The following is a 26,701-nucleotide window of genomic DNA, read 5'->3' as shown; positions in this document are numbered from 1 at the left end:
CACTTCTCGTAACTATTGTTCAAAAAGGTATTTGTTTCGGATTTAAATTAACTCTCCTTGAGCTAGAATTTCGTAAGTAAAACTTTTTGTTGATTTTTAAGAGAAAGAAAAAGGGTTTTAGCGAGCGTCAGTTATAATTGCAATATTTTAGAAGTTATATTTGGCATTGCTTCGAAAAAATATAATTTTATATATGTGTATATAAAATTACATTTTTTCCGATATTTATATGTGCGCTTATACGACAAAAAGAAAAATACGTTTTGCAAAGTTTGCAAGTTTCAAAATATTTCAGAGTTTAATTACACGGCGGTGAGATTTAAAAAAATATCGGTAACACAATGCTCCAACTAAACAAAACCGACTGCATAAACTTCCTCTAAAACTCCGATTTAATCCAACAATGAACCGCCGCGACTCATGTGTGTAATAACTTTCGCGGCCACTTGCAAGGCCACTTGATTAAAATGATATCCATCGTTTGAAATGTCGTTTGAAACCCGTCCGGATATTTCTGCGTCGTTGGAATCTCTTACGTACTTGTCGCAGGAAATAGAATCGGAGAAATTCGTTCTTAGGGCAACAATCGAAAATAATCTATTTTTCGCTGGGATTCGATTTCAATGCTCATCCGCGATTCTGGACACGGTTACTGCGTCCGGTATCCTACGGACAAGGACTCCCATTTGCGGGTTTATATTCGCTGCTTTAAAGACCCGATTGGTGTCGATTCAGCAGAGAAGCTTGAATAAAATATTCACGTGTGACAAAGGACAATATCCTTGCCCAAAGACCACGTTTGATAATGCATGCAAAATTTAAAGCGAAATTCGCGTAATTTGTACGATTAGAATTTAGAAATCTGATTAATCCAAGAATATGAAGACAGATTAATTCTGTTTGTCTAATATTATTTATTTTCCTCGAGATAAACTTTCCCCCATTATTAACATCCATCATTAAAATACCGTCTTAGGACAACTTTGTCTACACAATGAACCTCAACCCTTAGCAATCTTTTTCTCGGTCTCGATTCTTTAAAGAATTTTCATCATTATTTTTATCATAAACACACTCTCTTTTTTACCTTATTTTCTATCATCATAAAATATTCTTGCTAAACTCCGAAGAAAATACTCTACAATTATCTCTATAATATTTTTAGAAAATTGGTCAACAAGAAGTAAAATAAAATTGAAACAGATTGCACAAATTTAAATATATAAATACCGTAAAATTTTTTATTTAATACTCATCAGGTATTAAATTTATCCTTTATTGCAAATACACATAATAATATGGATCAAAATTTGAAAAGAATCAAGGAGGTAAAATAATAAAGTTTGCCCGAGTTTATCTTATGGAGGTCGTTGAAAATTTAATAAGAATTTATTTCGTGAGAAAGTATATAAAAGAAGTAGACAAAAAATCTGTAAGAGAATAAGCGATAAGTAAACTGATTCTTTAGAATATTTATCCCAGCAGCTCTCTTCCGCTACAATCCCATGATTCGAGGATTCATCATGTTTCTCTGATGAAAAAGATGCGGTACTTCCGGTTTTCACTTTTCTCTTTACGTCAATATCATAGAGATCTCTGATAAAGATTTCGCGATAACGCGCGTTTTACTTTTGTCTGCTTCCGTGTAATGATACTTTAACACTGTTTTGGCTCTCTACTTTAAGCTTATCGAACCAAAGCTGAAAAGCAGTACTCCTTTTTAGTATGCTGAGTGTATTAGATATTTTTAATCCAAATTGCGACACTCTCGCACTTTTTCTTTGCTTGTGTCGCATTTCAAAAACTTGCATAATCGGATATTCCTGCGAATATTTTTCGAAATCCTTGCTTTTAGGAATTTATCATATATAAATATATTTAATTCGAAGAAATTAATTCTCTCTTTTGAATATTTTCCGTCAAAAATAACTGTATAAAATGTCCGCGATTTAATTATTTATAATTTTGCAAAATCTACAGTTGCAATTTATTTAAATTTGTTTTTCCTTATCTTTCTCATCATCAATAATATACTTCTCGGATACGTAAAACACGCTACTTTTCGTGCACTATGTTCGAAATATAATACATTTAGTTCGCCCGAAGATTCGCTTAAGCATGTAACGCATACCTAAGCCACATATAGACGCCTCTGGTTATCACGCGACGGAATAATCAGATTCACGTTATACGTTCGGAGGACGCTACATTCCCATGCTACCTCGTATATTCGTGTCTAACAGTAGAACGAGATCTCTTTCATGAAATGCGATTTAACTCGCACGAGCGTGTGTCTCGCCATGGATCAATCGATCTCAATTGAAACGTTCATGATGCACATAGTTGCGAAATAAGTCTTAAGATATAGGATCGTCGTTCATAATTGTCGTGAGACCATAAAATTCTCTCCAATTTTCGGTCGAATAAAAAGAAATGCGGTAAATTCGAAGGACATTCTACGAGCGATAAAACTGTTCACGTGTCACTACTATGTTCTGCTGACCACGCGATTTCAGGAACTCTGACGCGAACACCGCACGACTTAAACTTCGGATATTTAACCAGTCGCTGACAATTTTTTATTTTCTTCTTTTTCTTTCCTTCGAAGAGTATGATTTAAACATGTATATTAAAATAAAATTGGTTAGTTCAAATTAACTTTCTGACTCTTTCTAAAAATATGCAAACGTGATGTGCAACTGAAAAATATCCCGCGGCGTGTGAAAAGCATGCGAAGTTTCCACTTTCCAGAATTGACATTTTCAACAATGTTTCTGTAGAAAGACGGATAATCTCTTGTCAGTGGTGAGAGATATTCGCGTTTGTGAGGACGCACATACAAGCTGCGCGATTTTACGAAATTTATAGTGGCACGCAACTGTCACATGCCGTGAATTTGCAAAATATTTCCGCAACATCCTCTGCCTTCCTTCTTCCCGACAATCGAGTGTGATCTGCACAATTGTCGCAGGCGTCGTCACTTCCACTCGCAATCTATTATACCTACAAACTATAGAAAGAAGTTCATACGCTGTAATTTTGAATAATTATGGCCGTCCGCCGTAGAGCTGTTCGAATCTGCCGGTTCTCTCTCGCTTCTCTGAGACGCACGAAAGTTGCAGAGTCGCAATTTGGATTCTATTGTCTCAGACAAGCAACACGCGATTTTCACAAGCGAGTCGCAAAGTGCACATAGAATTTTCGAACAATTTGAACTTAAATAATTTCTATATCTTGTGCCATTTTAGAAAAGAAAATATTAATTCCTAAACATTAAATATTAGAAATATATCTTTTTATTTAATTTTATTAATTTATTTTATATTCAAAACACTAGAAATATTTTTGTACGAATTTTTTCTCATAATAAAGCGATACTTTCATCTTCCGAAACATCGACATTTTTTTTCTGGGTCATGCGGTACGATTCGTACATATTCCCAAAGAAGGAGCTGGAAATACAGTATGAAAAACGAACAGGATTTGTGAATCTCAATTTTTAACCGAATCCGTTTTTGTTGGAATCGCGTCGATAACACATCGCATTTATGAAAATTTAAACCGATACGATGAAATAGAGAACTGTGCAAGTGGCTCTGAAGGTGCAGGATATTTATTCGATACTGTTCTTGTTATGAAAAAGTTGTCTTAAAAAAGCGATGATACAAATATATTGTGTATGCAAATCCTATGCAATATATGATAAGTTGATTGCAAGCATTTTAGGCTTTTATATACCAGATATTTTCAATTTAAACGCATTATGTCTCGGAATCTGAGAATTGTATCTGAAAATTTGAGATTTTTAAACTTCCGACAGACAGAAATAGATCAAGCACATTGTTAAAAATCAAATAACCAGCTATGTACAATAATCGATAAAATGTGCTTTCAGATTTTTTAATTAACAGCCATAAGGATCTATATAGGTATGATGTCGGCTTAAAAATGTTTAATCCAGAAGCAAAGGACTTTAATAACGCTCAGTGTACATTCCGTAGTGCTTATCGATCGTGAAATATGTACATACGTTACATGATATACGTTGCGTGTTTATATACATTGTGATATTTGTCACAAAAACACACAAAGCGCATCACGCTTCAACTCGCGCTCGATATAAAGGTTGCAGTGATATTTGCTATCAAGGAAAATCAATTTCTCGAAAGAATCTATGTGTCGCTATGTAGCATCATGTCGATGAAGAAGGCTCCTGCCAGAGACGGAAATAGGTGATCCGAACAGGAGACACTTATTGGACAAGTACCGCAGACGCTCATCGGACACACGCGCATGCTTCAGTTTTTTTCCCCCCATAAGCAAAAATTAACTGAGAAATTTCTGTGAAATATTGAAATTTCTGCTCGTTTATTTTTTGACGTTTATTATATATAACGTTTATTATAAAAAAGTGCGACTTATATACATTATTCTATCTCGTCGATAAGTATATTTCATTAGTAATTTGATTATTTAGTTATATTTCTCAAGAAAAATTGATTTTTCTCTAACATTCGTTAATTTCATTAACGAATTCTTCCCAACTCACAATCAGTCTATAGATTATTCTAATATTGTTCAGAACTGTGGTTAAAATAATTCATCAAATTGAAGGCGAATAAATGCTACGTAAATTTACGAACAGAAAGTACAAATTTGCTAACAAGATACATATCATTTACGTATAAATTATTGTTGAAACTACCTGACGGAAGTGTTGAAACTACCCGACTTAGTTGATAACTAAATTACAGAACTAAGTAACAGAATTATTTAATTCTTTATCAAATTATCAAATTACAATTATCAATTTACAAATTATCCTTTGAAGCGTAAAAGAATTCAAATATTGTTCTGTCACAGATATTATTATTCATTGCATTATTTTAATTGCAAATTAAGTTCAAATTATAAAAGCAAAGAAACGAATTTCCTTATAATTCGTTTTGATCTTTCTTTAATGGCGTTATATAATTTTTAAATACATTCACGTGTCTGGTACATATTTGACTTAACTAAAATTGAAAAGTAACTACTAACTTGAACAAACTAGGTAAAAAACTACAGTATAACTTTAAAATTAAAAAGTAAAGCTTTTTATATAAATCCTTATAAAATATGACTTCGCAAACTCCAGTTTATTTTAACTGAAATTATATTGTCAATTTGAAATATTTTCTATTGGCATATTTGACTGACACTGAGAAGAGTTTTTCTTCGCTACTGTCTACTTCATTTTTGCGAGAATTAAAACTACACGGAAAGTTTAACGCGAACATTATTTCTACCGCGGCAGACATACATAGGGTGCACGATTATTTTATTACATAGCGTGCAAAGGAGCTATATTACGCATAATACGCAAAAATGCAGTGAAATAGCGAAGGGTGGAGACTTCCGCGAAAAAATAACTTCACTCTTTTCCTCTTTCACTTACGCTTTTCTAAAATTTATTTTATTTCTTATTTTATCAGTTTTTTTTTTTTTCTACGTTTCCCGGAACTCCCATCACGAAATAATAAAAGACTGGATGCATTCGGGGAGCGCGCTATTAGCGCTATATTGCATCATTCTATTTTTATCGCTCATTAGGTGTAAAACAAAGATAGAATAAGCAAATAGCGCTAATAGCGCGCTCCCCGAATGCAACCTGCCTGAATTAATAAAATAAGCTTTCGATTTACGTTAAACAATAATTGTTATATACCTACATCTGTTTTTTCTTGTTTTTATGCTTTTTATATTGCGACAAATGTAACGGAAGTTCTTGTAACCTTATAAGGGATCGATAAAGTTATTTATTTATCTATTGATTTACATTAAACAACACCTATTCCTGCTGTTCCGAAAATTTGTATTCCGTTATTTGACGATTCTCACGACCTCCTGATTATCCTCGATTTTCCAAGCGAAACAGATTGGATCTCGCTGAGGATGCCGAGAGAGGAGGGTTAGATTAAATAATTGCAGCCTGCCCAGGTGCACAGTGAAAGAGGTCGAATAGCAGCGGGATTTAAATTATCCTCTGCTTGTGTATAAATGTTTTCAACCGATTTTACGATAGCACTATGTAAATTCACACGATTGCTCCGGCGAAATTTCGCTCGAAGACCCATCCGGCGGCGAGTGTAAAACACGAAACGATTTCCGATTAATGTCACGTACACGACTATCCGAAGTTACTACGCTATCAAAAAGTTCGTATAACCGGTAAGTCCTAAGATTAATTCAATAGAAATTATGAGAAAAGTTAAAACGATAGTGCCTCCTCCCATTGCAAAAGAGAAACGGGACGTAATTCTTGGTAAATATTTAATGGACATAATCGTAGCTTGTATTTCAAGAGGCGTAGACAATATCTATGATGTCGTGAAAAGAACGGCTTAATAAAATTTAGAATTTCTCGTAAATAACTTAATTTCTTTGTCTAGAAAAATGCAATTTATTTTATTCTTCAAACACTTATTGTTAATGTAAAGAATGTAATGCGAATGAAGGAAAATATATATGTATTGTATAGTTATCGTAAAATGTTTTTCTAAAATATTGTTTTTCCCGATTTTCTTAATATCGCCTGTTTTATATTTCATCTTTAACACTCGCGACTTCTCCATCTCCATTTCGTAAATTGAATTTGCAACGTGATTTCCTTTGTCGTTACGAATCCCTATTTTTTTTACTTTCCCGTCAATTTGCCTGACACGAAACTTTTCTACATATCGGTTTATCGATCCATGAATAAATTTGCAACTCATCAGTAGTCGCAATGCAAATATTATAGATAGTAATTTCCATGAGGCATCGAGAAAATATTTTTATTGATTTGCATTCTGACATGTTGTAAAATTTGATACGAATGAGAGAAAAAGAACTTAAAAGGGAAACGAAAATATGATGAAAAATAACCGATAAATGTACACACAGGATAGAGAAACTTGCACATTGTTAAATAAAAAATTGTTTTTAAAAATGTTTCGTTTTCATGACATTAAATTTTAGTGACAAATGCTTTGACAATTTTAAACTTAATTTTATATCAGTAAATATTAAATTCTTTGTAGGGAAACTTATGACACGTACATAAATACCCAAACGTTAAAAATAAAACATTTCTGTAATGTCGGTGATACAAATAATGAGTTATATTTTAATAGAAAATTTGAAAGTTGCGGTAAATAGATAAATAAGTACTAAATGATAAAATATTTGTATCAGATTTTCCTTTCTTCTCAAAATCTGACAATATAAAATAAAGATAAAGAAAGAGACACAAGGAATGGAGAGAAACACAACAAAGAAAAGCGATAACTGAAACCAGAGTGTCCGTAAAATATGAACATGCAATTTTGCGCAAACGAGTAACTATTGGAAAACGCGATTGATGCATTCTGCGAGCGAAACTTCGCTTTTTCTACATATATATATTTGCCCATGTTCATATGCACGCGTGCAAATGCATTCACCAATCGCAAACTTTGTGAACATGCAGCCGGTGGAATTATTTATAATGCTATTCGCAAGTAAAGAATTTATGGGACAAATCGATAATAACTTTATCAATTGTTATCTTTCCGAACTAGTCCCACGTTCATCGTCTTTTTCTCTCTCTCCTTCTTATCTTTATTTTTTTCTTTTTTGCCTTCTTTCTTATTCTTCGCACAGAAAGTAAACGAAGTGAGAAAGTGATCGATCGAAGGGACACAATGGCCGTGCGATATGAGAAATAAAAAATTAAAGCGGGAGAAGAAGAGAAATTTTATTAATGCGAAGCCCAGAACCGTTAGATTGCGAGCAAAGCGAGAAATATATAGTGATAAATCTTCTGATTTGTTATATATATTTGTACGAGGCATTAAATCACGGATTGTCATTTTTCATTTTCTTTATGAGGTCGACTTTTATCTTTCAGATTGCACTAATACCGTTTGACGACAAGATTGTGAATAATACAATACCAGTGTCAATTCAGTCGTCGAAAAAAGATCGTCTAGCTTTAATAAATTATATTCGATCCACCGCGTTTATATAAAGGACGGTAACCTGAAAACCTCATACAGATATTTTAGAAACGAATATTGACGCACACACATGTTCCTATTGTAGTATTCGTGTGATTTTTAATAGCTTATATACTACAATATTTATTTTTCCCTTATTTACTTATTGCTGCTTTTTAATGCGCGAGAGTGTTGCGAACTTATTTTGAAATTAAACGTATTTTTGTGTTTAGACAACGTGTATTTCTGACGTGTGCGCCAAAGTATATATTGGAAGTCACTCACAAACGTTAGCGCCGATTCGCATGTTATTATTTCACGGTGACGACTGACGAGTCGAGTGTCCTTCCCCACACATAGTGGTGCGCGAATATTGGAGCAGTCTTGCTCCAGGCTCCAGCCTCGAGCAGTGCTACACGTTTCATTCAGATCAAAAGACAATAAAGCTTTGTGTTATCAATTCGCGGCTTCTTTTCCTTTTTCAATCTGTCACACTCCCCAACAGAGAATAAATATCCTGAGGGAGTATTAAATCTCAATTAATTTAATATTAAAAATTGGAAAAGCTGTGAGAGTCAGACGCGGTTCTCTGTGCGTGTGGAACGGAGAGTGTTATTATTAATATTATACCGCTGAAGATGGCTCACAAACTTGAGCCGAAACGTATAACGGATAGATTGATGTAAAACGTAAGAAGTAATAAATCAGTGATTCTGATATTACGCACAGAGAACCACGTCTGGCTCTCACAGCCTTTCCAATTTTTAATTTTAATTTCGAGGAGGGTCCGTTGACTTAATTTTTTATTCAATTTAATATATTCCAACGAAGTGACCGCTACTGACAATAAATTTAGTTTAACGACGGTTAAATGGAATTAGAGGCCAAGTCGGATTTTAGATTAAGAACTTTTAGATACTTAATAACTTACTTAACGTTAGTGTGCCGCGAATAAATTACGTCACTCAAGATTGTCGTTTCGCGTCTTCGCTTCGCGGCTTCTCTCTTTGTCAGATAAAAAATATTTAAAGTTCTTGAAACGTTTATGACGAATATAGGTCTTCCAATTTTAGGGAAACCTCAATATTTGGGTAGATTTGTAGAGCGACGAGAAGTATAAAAGCAATTGAGTAACTGTCATGGAGAGTTTATTAAGGAGATGGTCTAAATTTACATAAATCCTGACATTTACCCTAGTAAACTTTTACCCTAGTAAAGTAACTGACGAACGAATCGTTAGTCCATTTTATTTTGTCACAAGTACTGCATAAGCTATATGCACATATAATGTAATTAGGAATATGTTTTACTTATTAATAGACTTTACAAAATCCACAACTTGTTTATTTTATAAATTGCTTTTTATTATTGCTCAATTTCCATTTATTACATTCAGATAACATATAGGTGAAGAATATTTATAATAATAAAGGCAACTCATTAAATTTAATTGTAATTGTATTAGCGTTTATGACAATAGGGTTGATACCAGTTAAATGAAGTGCTCAATCATTAAGACAATGAGGAAACAAATCGCGTATTTAACGAATAATTACAATTATTTCCGACCTCATCGACCTATTTACTCATATTTCAGTAGGTATACTAAAAAAATTCTTACATCGGGTTTTTGGTACATTATTTTCTATAAATCTATTTTTTTTTTCTAAAGATTGATCTAATAAAATTATCCTGCGCGGAAAGCAGTAAAATTATTTTTAATAAATGCCAGAATGATCCTGCAATAAAGATTAAATCTATGGAATCTCTTTGTCGAAAAAGCTAAAAAGCTAACAGATGTCATCGGTGCAATCGATGTGAATGGCGTGTGGTCCAATATCATGTGCGACGCAATATTCATGTGCACGGCGTGGAAATAAACACAATTGCAGACTAAATCTCTCAAAAATAACCGTAAAAATTTGTCATTTGTCAATCCGGCGCGAATATTTCGTTCTCTTTATCATGGCGTACGTTTTCAATCGAATTTGAAAAATAGAACCGTTACTTCGTCCTTTTCAGAAAATTAGTGAAGCATTAACGCTTTGATTACAGATAGTTTATTAAGCTTGTTCTCTCAATTTGATATTATACCTACTTGCTTGTTTTGCGCGAATTTCACATTAATAGGATTAGGGAAGAAGCCAACAGAAACTTTGAAATAACGTATTTCAAACACGATAATCGTCAATATTATATTAATTTACGCAAGCAGTGAATAATAGTGCAAAACTTTTATTATTCAAATTAGACATTTATTATAAGCATCTAAATAAGAAAAATTTCAGATAATAACATAATTGTTTTCTTTTTCGAGACATTACATTTTATTAATTTCAAAAAAGATGATATACATATACATATATATATAGATCAACAGAAAAATATCAATTTTTTAATAATTCAATACTACTTAATAATTTAATTCCGAAATTAATTTTACTTTTCTAATTTTTATGAGTAATTTAACTTTTACTTGTTCATAGCAGCTAAGTGTTTAAGAAAGTATGCGAATTTGCCGGTTACACGTCACCTCTTTTTGTTATTGGCATTCGATTGAAACTAGCTGAGAAGCTGAGTTAACGAGATGCGATCGTTGTCAGTAGATATAGGTGCTAAAGCATCCGGGAGCTGCCAGGAATGTCCTATTTAACAGAAAGGGTTCGTTCGTATTCTCCAGTGTCTGTCTGGGATTACGTTAGCGATATCCTGCGGAATGGAGCACCGACCCGTAATTTCCGATAGAGAGTATCTAACGAATAGTACGGTATTTCTCACCTCAATGCGGTATTGTGTTTAAATGAAAGGAAAGAAGATTAAAGAATTTAGAAGAACATGAAAAACATGGCAAATTAATTTTACTTTTTTATAATATTTATTGTATTTATTTATAGTAATTTTGCCGTAATATTTACTGCATTTATTTATAGTTATAGTACTTTTGCAGTTGGCAAATTTAGGTTTAATGTTATATTCAACAATTCCTTTTACATGGTGCAATTTTTCAACCGTCCAAATTTTCATAAGATAAATAAGATTTCAACTATTTATAAATGTAACAATTAAAATTTACTATCCGAATAATAATGTGTCTATATTAGCTGATTGTATCCGTTATCCGTATACAGCATTTACACATATATAATAATAATTAGAATAATGCATTGTCGTCGAACAAAAATGACACTGTCAAAACAAAAAATACAAATTACTCTTTTTATATAACAATCTGTTTGTAACAATTTCCGTGTTAATCTCAAACAATATCATAGCTCTATATCAACAGGTGAGCTCTTTACGGTATCTCAATATCACGATATTTCACCCACCATTGTTGAACGCCAGACTGTAAAATGTTTTTCACACTAAAGAAGAATACTTTACAGTCCCCAGATAAATCATCACTAGATACTTCACGCGAAACCGCCGCGCCGAGAGAGTCGGGAAATTGAAGTTTCCACGCCGGAAGTTCTCGATGGTAGAACCGTGCAGGTGCTGCTTACTTCGCTGCACCGTGCACCGTCGTATTTTTGAAGTTTTACGTTATCGCGCGTTTACGTAAAGGCAGCATTTTACACGGTCCTAAAACAGAATTGTTCAGAAAGCTTTCTTAACGAAAAATCCAAATGTTTCTCTCGCTTAATGTAATTTCTGTAACGAACGACTCTTGTCGTTCGTGATATAATATTTGTGATTTTCTTCTTTATAAAAAGATTTTCTATAAATGTTATGCTCTCTGATGAATTCAGAGATTTTACTTTAAAATTATTAATTAACAATATGATGCACACGTTCGAATACTCTCGAACTATCGCGGCCTCGTACTTCAACTTTGCGACTCGCCAAATACGTTATTTTCGACGAAAAGCGCTGCAAATACCAAGCAAACATTCCCCTCTTCTCTCTCTCGCTCTCGCGAGATTTATTTAGACAATCGTAGTTTCCTCTGTGAAATTATTCGTGCAACTAGTTTCGAGCAAAATTCGCATTAAGCAACAATGCTTTACGTATGTACGTATACATATATGAGGTAGGACGATAGAACCTAATATCCATTCCTCGAACAATTCAAGAAGTTAACTGACATAGGGAATCTATATCTCTATACATTGTACAAATAAATTCGTAGAATCGCCCAATTCTAGTTATGCAACAAAACTCTATCCATAAATTAATACGTAAGAAGTAATGATATTTAATATATAGATGTCTATTTTTTATTCAGTCAAGGCTTATGAAGACATTAAGGTAATTGAGTGTCTTGATGGAGTAATAAGTCATCTTTCATCTAAAAGTTTCTTATAATAATCAAAAAATTAAATATATTTAGGCAAATAGTATAAATTAGTTTTTTTTATTAAATATAAAATTGACTTATCTAGAAATATTTAATTTTCCGATTACTTGCAAAAATGTTTAATATTAAAAATTTAAACCTTGTAATCTTCCTCGACATATTTTCTGGGAAAAGACAACTCTGAATCAAAAGATGAATATGTGAGAAATTGAGTGTCATACAATATAAATAAGTACCGTTTGCGTTTATTTCACTTTATAGTGTGATATCGCGAATGTCAAATGGAACGCAAAGTTCGTGTGTAGCAATGAAAGCACAATCAGTACAAAACAATTAAGATCGTATAATAGGAACACAAAGCTTTTATGCAAACGTTAGTACAATTATACATGTCTTATTCAATTCTTTTATGTAAATGCAATTAAAATACGTGAACTTGAGCGTGGATGCGTTTTTGCATAATTCATTACAACACGTTGTTGGTACAGGAGTATTATCTTTATTATCTTCCTAATGATATTATCCCGTGGATAAATGACGGTATATTTGTTCCTTTACCGAGATTTTATAACGTATACAATAAGTGGGATAGAAAGTACGGGATTAAGTTAAGCCCCAGTATCTTACACTCTATAAGTTAAGAAGGATTAACGTTGGGAGTAATCTTACTTATCAAGTAGTAAAAGCATGAAGTTTATATTCCACAAAATCTTATAGGAAACAAAATAGAAGTATCTTATTTTGTGATTAAGAATAAGCAAGATAAGAAAATGAAATCAGCTGTTATTTCTGTTTTAATCTAATATATACTTTTATTGTCTCGAATTATTAATATTTTTCGCTAAAAAAGTCTCGTTTCTTACGTTGCGTTGCAGTTATTTTATTCGTGACGGTTTACCGCAACTACGGTATTTTCGATCTGTATGTGCTCGCAAAGATACGCGAATAAATAAATTTCTTACGATGCTTCTAGAGGAGAACGTGAAGAAGGAGGCCGTGTTATCGAACGGAAGGATGCTCAAAGCTTTTTCGCGTATCTAAATTGCATACAAGCCGACGTGACGGAAAGAACCGTTGAAAAGTAAAGGTCTCGGCATAAAATACGACAAGGAAATCCTCCTCGCAAAGTTCCCCGAGTCGGAAATACCGTCTATGTGCATGGTAATAATAATGTCTCTTTATACAGCACGTCTTTTCAACCGAATCTCTTGTTTGGAAAATCGAAATGCGTGAGATTAAGTAAAAATAGAAACTCTATTAAAGATTTTAAAAAATATAAAATGTGTAGAATCTCTAGTATAAATATATTCGTTACTTCCTCGAAATAGTCGGCTTAATTAAAGCCTTTCTCTATCAGCGAATAAATTGAAGCAAACTTCGTTCGACAAGTAAGTGGATGGTCTAGCTTGCGGGGTAGGTAAACGACTTTGTTACGTACAGGATTCCTTCGTTTGCGACGGAATCCACTTAAAAGATCGATTTAAACATGCGTGACATCGGACTGCCGCGCAACAACGTCTAACTAAACGCGAATTTGAATCGATGTCGAATACTGTTTGGATTATACGCAAACACGAAGGCGAAACGCGCGTAAATCTAATATGTACTTGTGCAGTGCGCTGAAAGCGGTTGATTGAAAAACTCGTTAAAAAGTAAACCGTGCAAATGCATGCGCAGTTCGTGCACACGAACTAGAAAGCAAAGCAGAAACTAGACTATAGCAAATCGAATATCCATTTCGAGCAAAAATCATAGGCGGATAAAGAAACATTGCAATTTAATAATGGGTTATATGCGTTGTCAGAAATTATCAACTATTTAATAACTACACGTACATTTCAAACTGAAATAGTTTTGAGTCTAATAGGACTTCACTTTAATAGGAATTACCAAATTTATTCTGCTTTAAACCACATATGTGCAGAGCGCAACGATGCGGTTAATTATTCATAAAAGTTAGATCGTTAATCTTTTAAACTTTTCCCCGGCGAGAGATGCAACTTTCTCGCTTCGTTGTTCGTATTAAAATTGGAACGTCAAAACCGACTCGATAATGTCGCGAATATTATATTTTTTTCGGCATGTAATAGACGTTAAGAGTGATACAGCACGTATAATCGAGCGAGGACGAAGTTTGTTTCGAAATCTCTACTACAAAAAGAGATTATATTATACAATAACAAGAGGTCGAGTCTGAAGCGTTATATATAAACTCATCTCCTAGCCGCAAAGTTGCAATAAATATTCATCGGTAAGCCAATAGCTATTAATTGGTATAACCCTGTATAATTGAGAAAAAAAATACGAGTATCCTTGCATTTATTTAGGCAATCTTTTATCAGCGAAAATATATAAATAATATGCATGTCATTGAGTATGCCTGAATATCCGATACCAATTTTAATAAGAGATTTTTGTTTAACCCGTTAAGCGAAAATAAGATTGAGGATTTTGGCATGTATCTCAAACATTTTTCTTTACAAGCACTAGAGAAGAATAAATCATATTTCGGAAACACTTCATTATTTTTTTTTTTAATTCACGAAAGTATGGAGGTAGAAGTTCAAAAACGTCGACGAAAGTAAACTGAATAAAACAGATTGACCACCGAAAGACAAAAACTCTGAAACTCTTTGTTACGTAGTGCCAATAAATTACAACGTAAGTTGCGGAGTCGCGCAATATTAATTCGCTACATAGTGACAGTCATGTTGCGTAATTACAATGAGAAAAAAATATCTTAACGAAACTAACTGAGTGATGTATAATTTCCACGAAAAGTTCCATCCGAAAATTTATATAGTGTTCTTAATTTTCGATGTAGCACATTCGTTGCAACATTTTCTATTTTTAATCCACATAATGAAATTAGATATAATTATGAGCAATTGAAGATGAAAGATTTTTGTAAATTGAGTCTTTTTATTAATTAACGAAGTATAAGTAAATAACACCCTATTCTCTTTATTTTAATTTGATGTTAAACAGAGCTTCGACAGAGCTTTAATTTGAAATTTGGCTGTTACAACATTTAACATTGAAAATTAAGAAATTGTGAAGAAGAATAATACAACATCAAGTACGTTGAAAACTTAACTGGCGTACTTTATACTAGTATAATTTTAAATCATACAATTTACGGGTACTTCTTAAATGTGTTTCTACCTCACATAAAGAATTTCTTTATCTCGTGATTACAAACGTATTGTCCAGATTTTCCACATCATCAACGAATCCGAATTACATCTTGGCTCTTGCCAACTCTCGCGACGATTCAAATTTCATGCACGGACTTGTCCAAACAACCCCTTTCAGATCCGCATAATATCAGCCTTGAATTGGCTCTCCTTGTAGCCTGAGCATACTTGGAGGTCGATTAATTTCCCTTGCTTGACGTCATCTTAGGTCCTTACTTCTGATAGTCAGCCAGTCGACTCTGTCCGACACGAGAATATCGCCGACAAGTACATATTGCGGAAGAACGTGCTGCTGTAAAATGTCCTTTATTAAGTTTGTAGTCTCGATATTTTCTATATCATCCGTATCGAGCCTGTACACGGTATTTTCGATCTATTGCGTCAGTGTCTATCACAAATCCCTCCCCCCCATTAAGAAATTAATACTGGAAATTGATACTTTTCTTAATTTTGTTGTAACGTCGATTTATTATAGATCGTCAAAAGATTATTTCGCGAATCTTGTTGTGAGACTGTAATTATAAAGCTTATCTTTCGACAGCGTAAATATATTGAAATAATTTTTCAATCAAAGGATCTTCTCTTGTCTTTTAGATGCAAATTTAGAGAGATATAATTGCACTTTTATATTCGAAGGGCGCTGCGCTAAGCCACGTATTTAAAGATTAATTTCCAAACGCGCCACTTCAATCCCTTTGCATATACGAAGCGGATTTTTTGAAAAACAAATTTCTCGCTTCTCTTCCTTTACGTAATTAATTTCGCCGACCTGCGCTATTGGTCCGTAGATTTTCAGAGACGTGACATCGCACTAATGTGACTCGGAACACGCTAGACAAACATGACGTCTATCCACGGAGCGTACCTTATTTTTCAAAGCAATTTGAAAAATTATAATTTGAAAGCTTTCGCGACAAAACTGGAAAATTGTGCATATTTTAAAAACTTTTCTTTTATAAGAAAAATTAACTTTGATCATATTTAATAGGAACAAACTGTCGTCATACTTTCAATAAAATATCAGTCTCGAGTAAATCAAAGAATTTGCCTTTAAAGGACAATTCAATGAATCGAGGACACTCCAAATGAAAGAATGAATCTCAATGAATCGCTAAGATTTTTATAATTACTCCTTAATCCGGATCAATGCGTCTTCGCCGACCGCAATAATGAGAGGAATCTAACAAAGAAAGTGTTTTTCACGAGGAGCCATTGACTATAGATCTTACGTCAGAATAAAATTACAGGTCTTACATGATAAAATATGATAAAAAAAGCAAAATTGACAGAGCGATGAAAGTCAGTAGTCGAGTCCATCTTCAAGATCGTCGTAAAATTAAATTTGTTCATCAAGCTTGAAGGAAAAATGCTCGGTATTAATTTTTCAGCGTGAAGCGCGGTTTATGAGCGTCATTCATAAAAATCTCGTGAGTAAAATGTGATCATAGAGATGATCCGTCATTCTCAACGTGATCACCGTTTATCGACGAACATTTTTAACTCTTTAAACGATAAATCTTTTGTGATCTGCGAGCTTTTTCCTAACATATGTTATATTAAATATAAATTACATATATTTTCAAGTAATATTTTCAAGTAATAATTTCAAGTAATATTAATTAAGTATAGGCGAAAGAAAAAACATTTGTATTTCCGTTCTCAGCTCATGCCGATTGTTATATTGATAATGTGTCAATAAATTCGAGCGACCGCAATGTATGTGTGCGCGCGCGCGCGTGTATGTGTGTTAAACGACAATAAATCCGGTATATATTTGAAATTAAAATGTTCGGATACAAATGACTAGTTATCGATAAGATATAATTAATCGCGGGCGTAAAACGCGAATTCCGCGATTCGATTTACGATCCGGAGAAAACTCACGTTCGATTTGTATTAATCTATCGCCGTGGATCGCTTCCAACTGCTGCGTGGATATAATTGCCAACAACATCTTAAATCTTCCGATCATTAGTCGCAGATACCTCGCTGTCTTATGCTCTTTTATTTTACGAGTGGAATTTCACGAAAGAATCTTTGGAAAGAAAATAAGAGGGATTAAAGCGATTGTAGCAGGAAGAGAGAAGGAGGACGAGAAATATGGAAGCTGAAGTCCCTTTCGTCGCGACCGTTATATAATTTTCAACTTCCAGAGATCGCCGAAACTTTTCACTCCGGTTATTCGTTCCTTCGCCTCTCCATAATGAGCTATGAGACTGCGGCCTCTTAGCTTCCTCGAACTCGAGCTGGCAGACTGCCATTATCATCTTATCAAGAGACACGGTAGTGTTTCGCGCCAAGTACGCGCGGAGTTTTTTTTTTTACTTTTTTGAAAAAGGAAATTTTGTACTGATCATATTCCTTATTACGACTTAAGGAACGGAGTTCCAAACATCTGTCATTCGCGCGCAAAGTATATTGACGTGCGAATTATTTCGCAGGCGATACAAAGAAAATATGACAAACTTTTTAATTTACTGCAATGCGATTGCGATAAATTTTATTATCAATGTTTTGCTTTCGCTCTTTCTTTTCTTTAGAGAATATTAAGGTAGAGCGTTCGTGATAGGCATATAAAAGCAGGCTTCCGTCTCAACCCGTGCCATCTCATTTTCTGCATTTCATGCAGCCTTCGTGACGTGCGCTTCTTTAACCGGAACAACGTCGTATACGTTTGCTTTTGGGAACGGCCTCAAGTGCGAAAACGAAGAACAAAGGGTGACATTCCGTGAAGAAATTTGCGAAGGAATGAGAAGCAGCAGTCATTGTCATCGCTCTCTCGCAGCGAAATCTAATATAATACAAATATAAAAGAACATAAAAGAAATTGACCCAAATATACTGTAAAATAGTATATATAAGCTAAAAAGTAAAGTTAGAAAACAGAGAGAGAAAGAGAGATATCCACGCTGAATAGACAATTGGTGCAAAGATAATACCTCTTGTCAAGGACTGATCAAATAAAAATATCCAGCATAAATCGCTTTCGAGCTGTGATGAATTAAAAAAAGTGAAGTAAAATCTTAATCTTTTTAATTAAGAAAGCTTAATTAACAATTATTTTTTAATAACAAATTACAATTTTTAACAAAGTTTACTTCAGATAAATGTCATAACAAAATCTTAAATTGACATAAAGTTACCAAGAGATATTTCATTTGAAAATTATATAATTTTTTCTCGTACCCAATACACTTTATTTCTAATAATGACATTTTCCATACTCAATATACGTACCTCGTACCATGTGTGTGAGAGCTGATAAATCTTATCAATAAATTATATGTATATGTGGATAGTACGCGTCATGAAAGCACTTACGGGGATGCACTGATGCAGCGTTGAAGCGTAATACTTCCGCTTAATAGTATTATTGCGTTATTATATCTTTTCTCGTGGTCGCTTAATGATCCATTAACTAGAAGTTATTAAGATTCTAAAATTAAGCGATAATGGATTATTGGAGATTGTTTTACTATACTTCAATCTCAATTTAGCCGCATAATTTGTTGATTAATATCGTGCGTAAGTCGTTTACAGAAAATACGTTAAAATGAGATCACATCGAAGCAGGATTATGATATATATGTTTAAAAAAGACCATATAGAAAAACATATATCAATTCAATGCAGCAGCCAAAAAATTATAATAATGAATGATGCAAAATTATTTAGGACATCGGTTTCTCAATAACCAGTCTCGTATATTAAAACCGTTTCTGGTACATTGCCAACAAATTTCCTTGTCTATGGATTATTGATTGATAGTATTCTCTGTCTACCAAAGCTACTTATTCCAACATAATCCAGATTTATCACGATAAGATAACAAAGCATGTCTATTGAATCGTAGATCATCTTTATTGTTAGATGAAATGGTGCTTTGGTTAACAAAATGAATAAGAATAGATAAAATCTCACAACATGATTTAAGATAATATCGAGCATTTATAAAATTTCTTCTGCTGATCAAGATTTACAAAAAAGTTTTAAATAAAAATTTAATATTAATATTAATATTAATCACTTGGCGAAAACTTTATACAAATTTACTATTTTTTTACTTTTTTATGTTACAGACACTTTTAATAATGCATACAGTACTCATAGATATTTTATTAAATGATTTTTTAATTAATTTAAACTCCATTTTTTATCAAGATTATAGAAGAGGATTATAAAAGAGCGATAAATATTATTTAATAGTATATGGTGTTTTTTTATATTTTTTTTGCTACTGATATGTATGTCTCTAATAACGTGGCACTTGAATATTTCTATGTTCCAGGCAACCTGATGGTAATTTTCGTGGTGACGTTCTCCCGTCGATTGCGCAGCATCACAAATTTCTTCCTGGCGAACCTGGCGGTGGCGGACTTTTGCGTCGGCATATTCTGCGTCTACCAAACGCTCACCAACTACTTGATGAATAGCTGGCAGCTGGGCGATTTCCTCTGCAAGGTGTACATGTTCGTGCACGCGCTCTCGTACACCGCCAGTATACTAATCCTTGTAGTAGTGTGTACTGAACGTTACCTGGCCATTGTTCATCCCATCAAGTGTCGGTCGATGCTGACCAGGAAACGCCTCAGGATAGTGATCGGTATAGTATGGATCCTGGCGGCCGTGTACGCGTCGCCTAGATTTTTCTACGTTGAGACCATCAGCAATCGTCTCAACAACGGCGACGTCGACATCATCTGCATAGCCAATATCAAGAAGCACAATAATAACGTTCTGGACGTGGTGAATCTCGTTTTCCTCTACCTCCTACCGCTCTTCCTCATGTGCTGCCTCTACACCAGGATCGCCATAGGCCTCTGGAGGAGCAGCGTGACCCTCGGAGGACCCGGTCTGGTCGCCAAGACCAAAAATGGTAGAGTACACCATCACGTGCACACGTCCAGTATGTCCAAAAACGTACTGAAGGCGCGACGCGGCGTTATCAGGTATGTCTATTTCCAGGATGCGTTACATAATAGCGCCTTTTTGATTTCTGAAACTCACTGAAACCTATGTCCGTTGGAACGAGTTGCGTTCAGAAATTCAGCGATATATTGCCATCAATCCGATATTGATGAAATAGTTAAATAATAAATTTGTTGAATGCTGTGCATTTTAATTATAAATATAAGCGAATAATTCATTGATTGGCAAATATCAATGCTCGTTATATATTCAATCAACGGACGTTATATAATCCGTTTCGTCATTTAATAATACAGTCTAATTTAACTATACGTAACATGTTCGCCGAAAACTGAGCCAAATAATAGAAATCAATTTTTAATTATTTTTTTAAAGTGAAAATCGCATTTTTTTTTAATATTATGTACTTAGTTTCTTCGAAATAATTTCAAAAAAAATTTCCAAAAGGATCGCGATACATCACCAACGAACATATCCATGATCCCTTATCGTTATCCGACATCAAGGACATGTCATGCAGAGCTCCTTAATTCGTCAGAATGGCGCTTAAGTATGGTAGCCAACGTCTCGCCGCTGTTTTCCAGAATGTTGATCGCAGTGGTGACGATGTTCGCCGTGTGCAACCTGCCTCAGCAGGCGCGCATTCTCTGGCGACACTGGGGCTCGAGCTACGATCACACGTCGGACTTCAGCACTCTGCTGACCGTGTCGACTTTCCTCATCTCGTACATGAACTCCTGCCTGAATCCGTTGCTGTACGCCTTCCTGTCGCGCAACTTTCGCAAGGGTATGCGCGAGTTGCTGCACTGTAGGGGGACGAGGAACGACGGCGGTGCCTTGGCGATGTGCGCCAGCGGCGACCACAACCGTCACGAGAACGGCGTCAGCACCCATCTGCCTCAGAGCTCGGTCATCCGACTGAATTCCATTCAGAATAGTCTTTCCACCACCCGGCCGATTATCACTCGGCAGAACACTTATGCCAGGCGAACTTAATGAATTATTACCGTCGTCCGTGCGACGAGTGTAAATCGCGAAGCGATTCTTTACAGGGTATTCCAGGACGCGAGCTACCAGAATCCCTCTCGGGGAGGTGCGCGAGCCCCTGCGGAATCTTTTTCTATTTTGACTCGTAGTTTATATTAATGAGTACGTGAACGAAGCGTCGCGTGTCGCGTTGCTACAAGGACACCTACGTGTCGCGAGACTGTGAATTCGAATTAGCCGAGGAGTTTGCTGCAGATATTAGAGAGAACGAAGTTTGGAGCATTCTATATAACTCAAACGAGGTGAACGTTCTATAGTGATAAACTGTTCTCTTTCCAGCTCTTGTTGTACCCGGTATAATTAAGGAGTTTATTTTCGAAGTACCCCAATATCTCAAAATAAATTTCAGAATCTTGATTACAAAAAATAGACTTCTTAGAAAATTCAGATCTGACTCACTTTGAAAATCAGCTCTTCGATTTTCGAATCGCTAACCGTATTTCTCACAATTTCTTACGCGTGACGTTATAATTTTACACAATCTCGAACTATGCCGACCACTCACTCACGTTACTCAATCGCAGGAATTGCCACGTTTCGGGAACAATATACCTTGGTTAGTGATAGTTTTTATTGTACAAGAGAAAGAAAGAGAGAAAGAGAGAGAGAGGGAGAGAAAGATAGGGGACAAGTTTCGATCGCGGTCAGATGGTGTCAGTGGCATGCAACTTAGTCAGGGTGTGTGCGACGCGTGTGTGAACGACAAAGCTGAGTACGGCGAGCTTAATCGGAGCTTATTCAGAGCATATTACGTACTCCCATTTCCACTCCCAGTCTTTGTCCCCAGGCGCATAAATAATACAGACTGAAACTATTGTAGGTTTCGTACGCGCTCGGTTTAACGCAAGAAGAAACTACATTATACAAGTCACGGTCAATATCTGTACTTATGATTACGTCGCATATTGAATTTTCCGAGCTCGAATATCGTAGAATTTTTCATAAAATGTACATTTTCTTTGTGTCTGTTATTTATTGCATACGAGTGTCATGTTGACATAATTCTTTTTGCAAAATTATGCCTCAACTATTTGGTAATGTCTTTTAAGTTCCAAACGAGAGATCTCGCAATTGCTCTACTCATCACAAAATTACTTCTCCAGGAAGAAGCTCGCTCGAATTACGCGCGTCATTTAACAAATTGGCAGCAGTACTTACTGAGAGATTCATATATACTTGTCGAAAGTGCGTGGAAAGGGAGAATCGAATGGTATGAATGAATATCGTAAACTATTGAGGACTAATTATTACCAACTTATATTAATCTTAAGTAATTGACAAATAAAAAGATCATAAAAAGCAAGTGGAATTTTTTACACTGCATTTTTTGTTGGGAGGATCATTTTTAATAATAGATTAAACATTATATATTAAACATCAAATACATTAGAAATTTTGTATTTTATTTGTATATATTTATCACACCAATATATCAAGTATATACGCATTAAAATCTCAATGTATTTAAGATATTATTATTACACCGTCGAAACTCTCAAAAAACTTTATTTTAAAAATCGTATACTTGAATTATTTTTATAATATTAAGAAGCTTATTTTGAAAAAATACTATATTTGTGTTTAAATTAATTAATTGAGTACTAATACTTTCTAAACGAAGAATATAGAGCAGTAATAATTGACCAATAGAAGTACAGCGACAGTTCATTTGCATTGACAGAAATTAATTGGTCCGACGTGAGATGCAATCTTAATAGAGACCAGAATTCATTGAAGAGGATAATTTATCTGACCTGTTGGAATAGCCAGTTGGCATTACCGCCTTCAATTTCTAACACTTGCCAATGCTCGCATTAAATGCACGCTACATAAAATGGAATTAAAACAAATATAAATATTCTTAATTTACGTGTAATATAGAGAATAAGTACAACTTACCTGAAAAGTTTAATTACAAATTCTAATAATAATTCATTTCTCAAACTTTAAATTCCAGAAAAATGGTAATGTTTTAATTTCTTATTTATTATCAATTTCAAGATTCGCGAGTATAAATTGTAATAATTGTTTTAGGTTTTATTTATTTTATTTATGAACAATGAGACAAAGTCTCTAAATCTTATATAAATAATTAGTTATATTTTAATTCTTAATGAGTCTTGTCCGTAATAAAAAAATGCCCAGTGATTCCGAAACATTCTGTGTAGTATTCAACCTTGCTTTATTAGAAGGTCTGTATTATGTAGCAAGGCAATACGTGGAGTGCTGAACCACGGCTTTGTAAGTGGCAAAAGTCCGGAACGGTTTCTAAAGTAAAATACTTTTAGAAGAGTATAAGAGCAGTGCCGCTTCGACGCAGCACCGCACGCAGCACCAGTAATTTGTTCGAGAAGAAAAGTTTCTCTTGACTGAGTATATATATATTATTTCCCGACACACTTTCAACTGTGCACTCCCAAAGGCAAATTTCAAATCTACATTCACGACAAGCAAGCGTTCTCATTGTCTTTCTGCGTCGTTCCTCGCGATTATCACATTCCTCGAACGTGTTGTTAACGTGTGCTTTTCGTGATGTACTGAAAATTTGCAGGGAAATTTTATTGTACTTGTATATCTTTCTTTTACTCACGATACTCACAATAAGCTAAAATTCTGATTCGAGGTAAAATAACAACGATTTAAATAAATGACTTTAATAAATGTAATTTTCCAGCAAGATGTTTTGAAACCACTGAATGTCATTTTAATTACAGCTTCCTTTTGATCTATTTAGAAATAACTTTTTTCTTAAAATAAGAATATAGAGCAAAGTCATATTTTATCACGATTATGTCGCATTGCAATTTTTAACATTAGGTATATCTTTGTAATAAAATTTTAAATTTTCTACATTTTTGTCAGAAAAAAAATATTATTTCAATCATCGATAAAGATTAGCTGCATATGTCGAATGCTCATTTTGCATGTCACTTGAACTAATAGCAAATATAAATCTGGTTTTGTATTATATACAGTTACAGTTATAACTTATTTGAGCCGCTGATATTTTATCCGAAATCATCAAGAATATTAGCTCAATGTAAATAAAACGGAAATATGTGTACAGCGTAATTATTGGCTAAAATGGTTTGCTCGAGTATTCGTAGGGAGCAATAAGAACTAATGTAATATTATACATTTGTGATGAAACTTTTAGGATAAGAATATAAACATTATGTATAACTCCTAATAAGAAATTTTTTTTAGTGATAATAAGTAGTTTTGATGAACGACTTATGTAGAGACATAAAGAATCTCTTTCGTGAAATATTCTGTCATCGAAGAATGTTTGTTTTTTCTTCAAGATTAATTGCATTATAGGACGAACTTTAGCTACGCGACGCGCGAAAGGATGATTGAAAACGAAAACGCATTGGTCTAGCGAGAGAATGAAAAAAACTGCGATGCATACGTTTCACGCTATTTTCGTCCGGAAGGGTTCGCCGTTGCTTTATACAGATAACACGGATTTTGCATTAATGTGAGACGCTATGGATGTTTGGCAGTGATACAAGAAATTTCCGGATTGGTCTAAAAATGACGACGCGGAGAGATAGCGAAATGTTTCACTTTTTTCCATTTGACTGATAGAACGTTTGCTACATAATTAATCTACAGTTGATAACATTTTTCGAAATTGCGAAGAAATTTGTGTAACATTGATGAAGATAATAACTGAGAATATAATAATAGCTTTAACTGCGAAAGTACTACTACTAAATAAACAGTAAGATATTCCACGGTTTTCGAAAAGTTCAATTTTAACGAATTAATTGTTGAAATTTAATAATCGAAATTATGAAAATATTAAAATAGACACAAAAATATTGAATATTAAAATAGATACAAGTTGCGATATGTAGTTTTTATTAAATTTTTATAAAAATTCAACTTTTTAGATTTATCGAAAAACATCTATTTAAGAAAAAGAACGCAATTGTGCAGTCAGGATCACGTTATACATTTTATTTCGTGTTTTGTGCTCTTAGAATATTTTCCGTGATGTTTGCATTGTAACGCTGAGATTTACAGGAAGTATGAGAGAAATTTATCTCAGCTGCAATCTACGAGACATTTTTGTCAACTTGTTACTTGAAATTGCAAATGATATTCGATCATTTCGAACACGCGTTTCTGTTTACTATAAATTTTGCCATTATCGCTACGGGCTGGTAGCCGCAACGCGTCATTAATCATACTCCTTTCTACCGCTCCTGTCACGCTAAACCTTGAAAGTATTTGTAATTTTACAAGTTTCTCGCGTAACAATTTATATCCCAGTGAGCAACATCTCCATCTGAGAACATTATCATGCTACATAAGTATAAAATTGTTACAAGAAAACGCTATTAAACGACACATTTCGAGAAAATGGCACGTTTGTTTTTCACGGGAAAAATAATTGTCTCGAAATGTACCGATTACGAACGTCATTTACCTTCTCTGCGAATAAACAGAATATTTTTGGAAGCGACTTTTTATAAAACATTTTTCTTCAATATTTATATACTATTACACAATATCAGGCAAATATTCGGAAGAAGAAAGTATAGAAAAATGCGCCAGTCATTATCTTGATCTAATCGTTTGTAATCGTTTAATTGTAAGAGTGGAAGTTTAAGTCGAACGATAATTACAAAGTTACCCGGTATCGAAAATTAAAAGATTACGGTGCATTAAGCTACTAACTAACAAAGTTTAATTTTTCAGATACGTGCCTGTGTCATTAAACCTCTTTAATCACCCAGATGTTTAATGATTAAACTGGAAAGTCGCGAAAATCGATAGAAAAATGACATCGTGTCACATTTTTTAAAACAACATAATTATCTACGTGAATGATATTAAATTAAGCCGTTAGAAACTTCATAACCGTGTTATTTAACCAAAAATTGAATTTTTTCTTAATAAAAATTTAAATGGGGACCAATATTTGTCACAATTTCATAGATATATTACACTTATTGATTTTAACGTAAAAATTTGAGCTGTCCTTCGAGCCACGTCGTACCACTAATCAATAACGAAAACGTAATTATACTTAAAAGTTTACATTCTTTTTTATAATTTTAAATAATACTATTAAATTATGTTTAAACATTTAGTATTAGAATATCCGCTGATGACATATTATAAAGTTAAGCGTATTGTTTTCAATTCTTGTGCGTACACTGAGAGAAAAAAAATCCAGGTCTAAATGATCGTTCGAAAATTAACAAACGGACAATCCGACA

At 33.9% G+C, this 26,701-nt stretch overlaps 1 protein-coding gene across 1 annotated transcript in view; it reads left to right on the top strand.

The window, feature by feature from the left end:
• LOC139816147 (trissin receptor-like) overlaps window positions 1-26,357 on the top strand; it is a 32,438-nt gene extending 6,081 nt beyond the window's left edge. Inside the window, exons 2-3 of the mRNA XM_071783515.1 lie at window positions 19,780-20,440; window positions 21,005-26,357. Coding sequence (XP_071639616.1) covers window positions 19,780-20,440; window positions 21,005-21,416 — 1,073 coding nt within the window. The 3' untranslated portion in view covers window positions 21,417-26,357. The remainder of the gene's footprint in view (window positions 1-19,779; window positions 20,441-21,004) is intronic.
• The last annotated feature ends 344 nt before the right edge of the window (window positions 26,358-26,701 follow it).

Source organism: Temnothorax longispinosus, chromosome 7, assembly GCF_030848805.1.
Source record: "Temnothorax longispinosus isolate EJ_2023e chromosome 7, Tlon_JGU_v1, whole genome shotgun sequence".
Lineage (NCBI taxonomy): Eukaryota > Metazoa > Arthropoda > Insecta > Hymenoptera > Formicidae > Temnothorax > Temnothorax longispinosus.
Note: the sequence above shows the minus strand (reverse complement) of the source record. Positions and strands in the feature narration are given on the sequence as shown.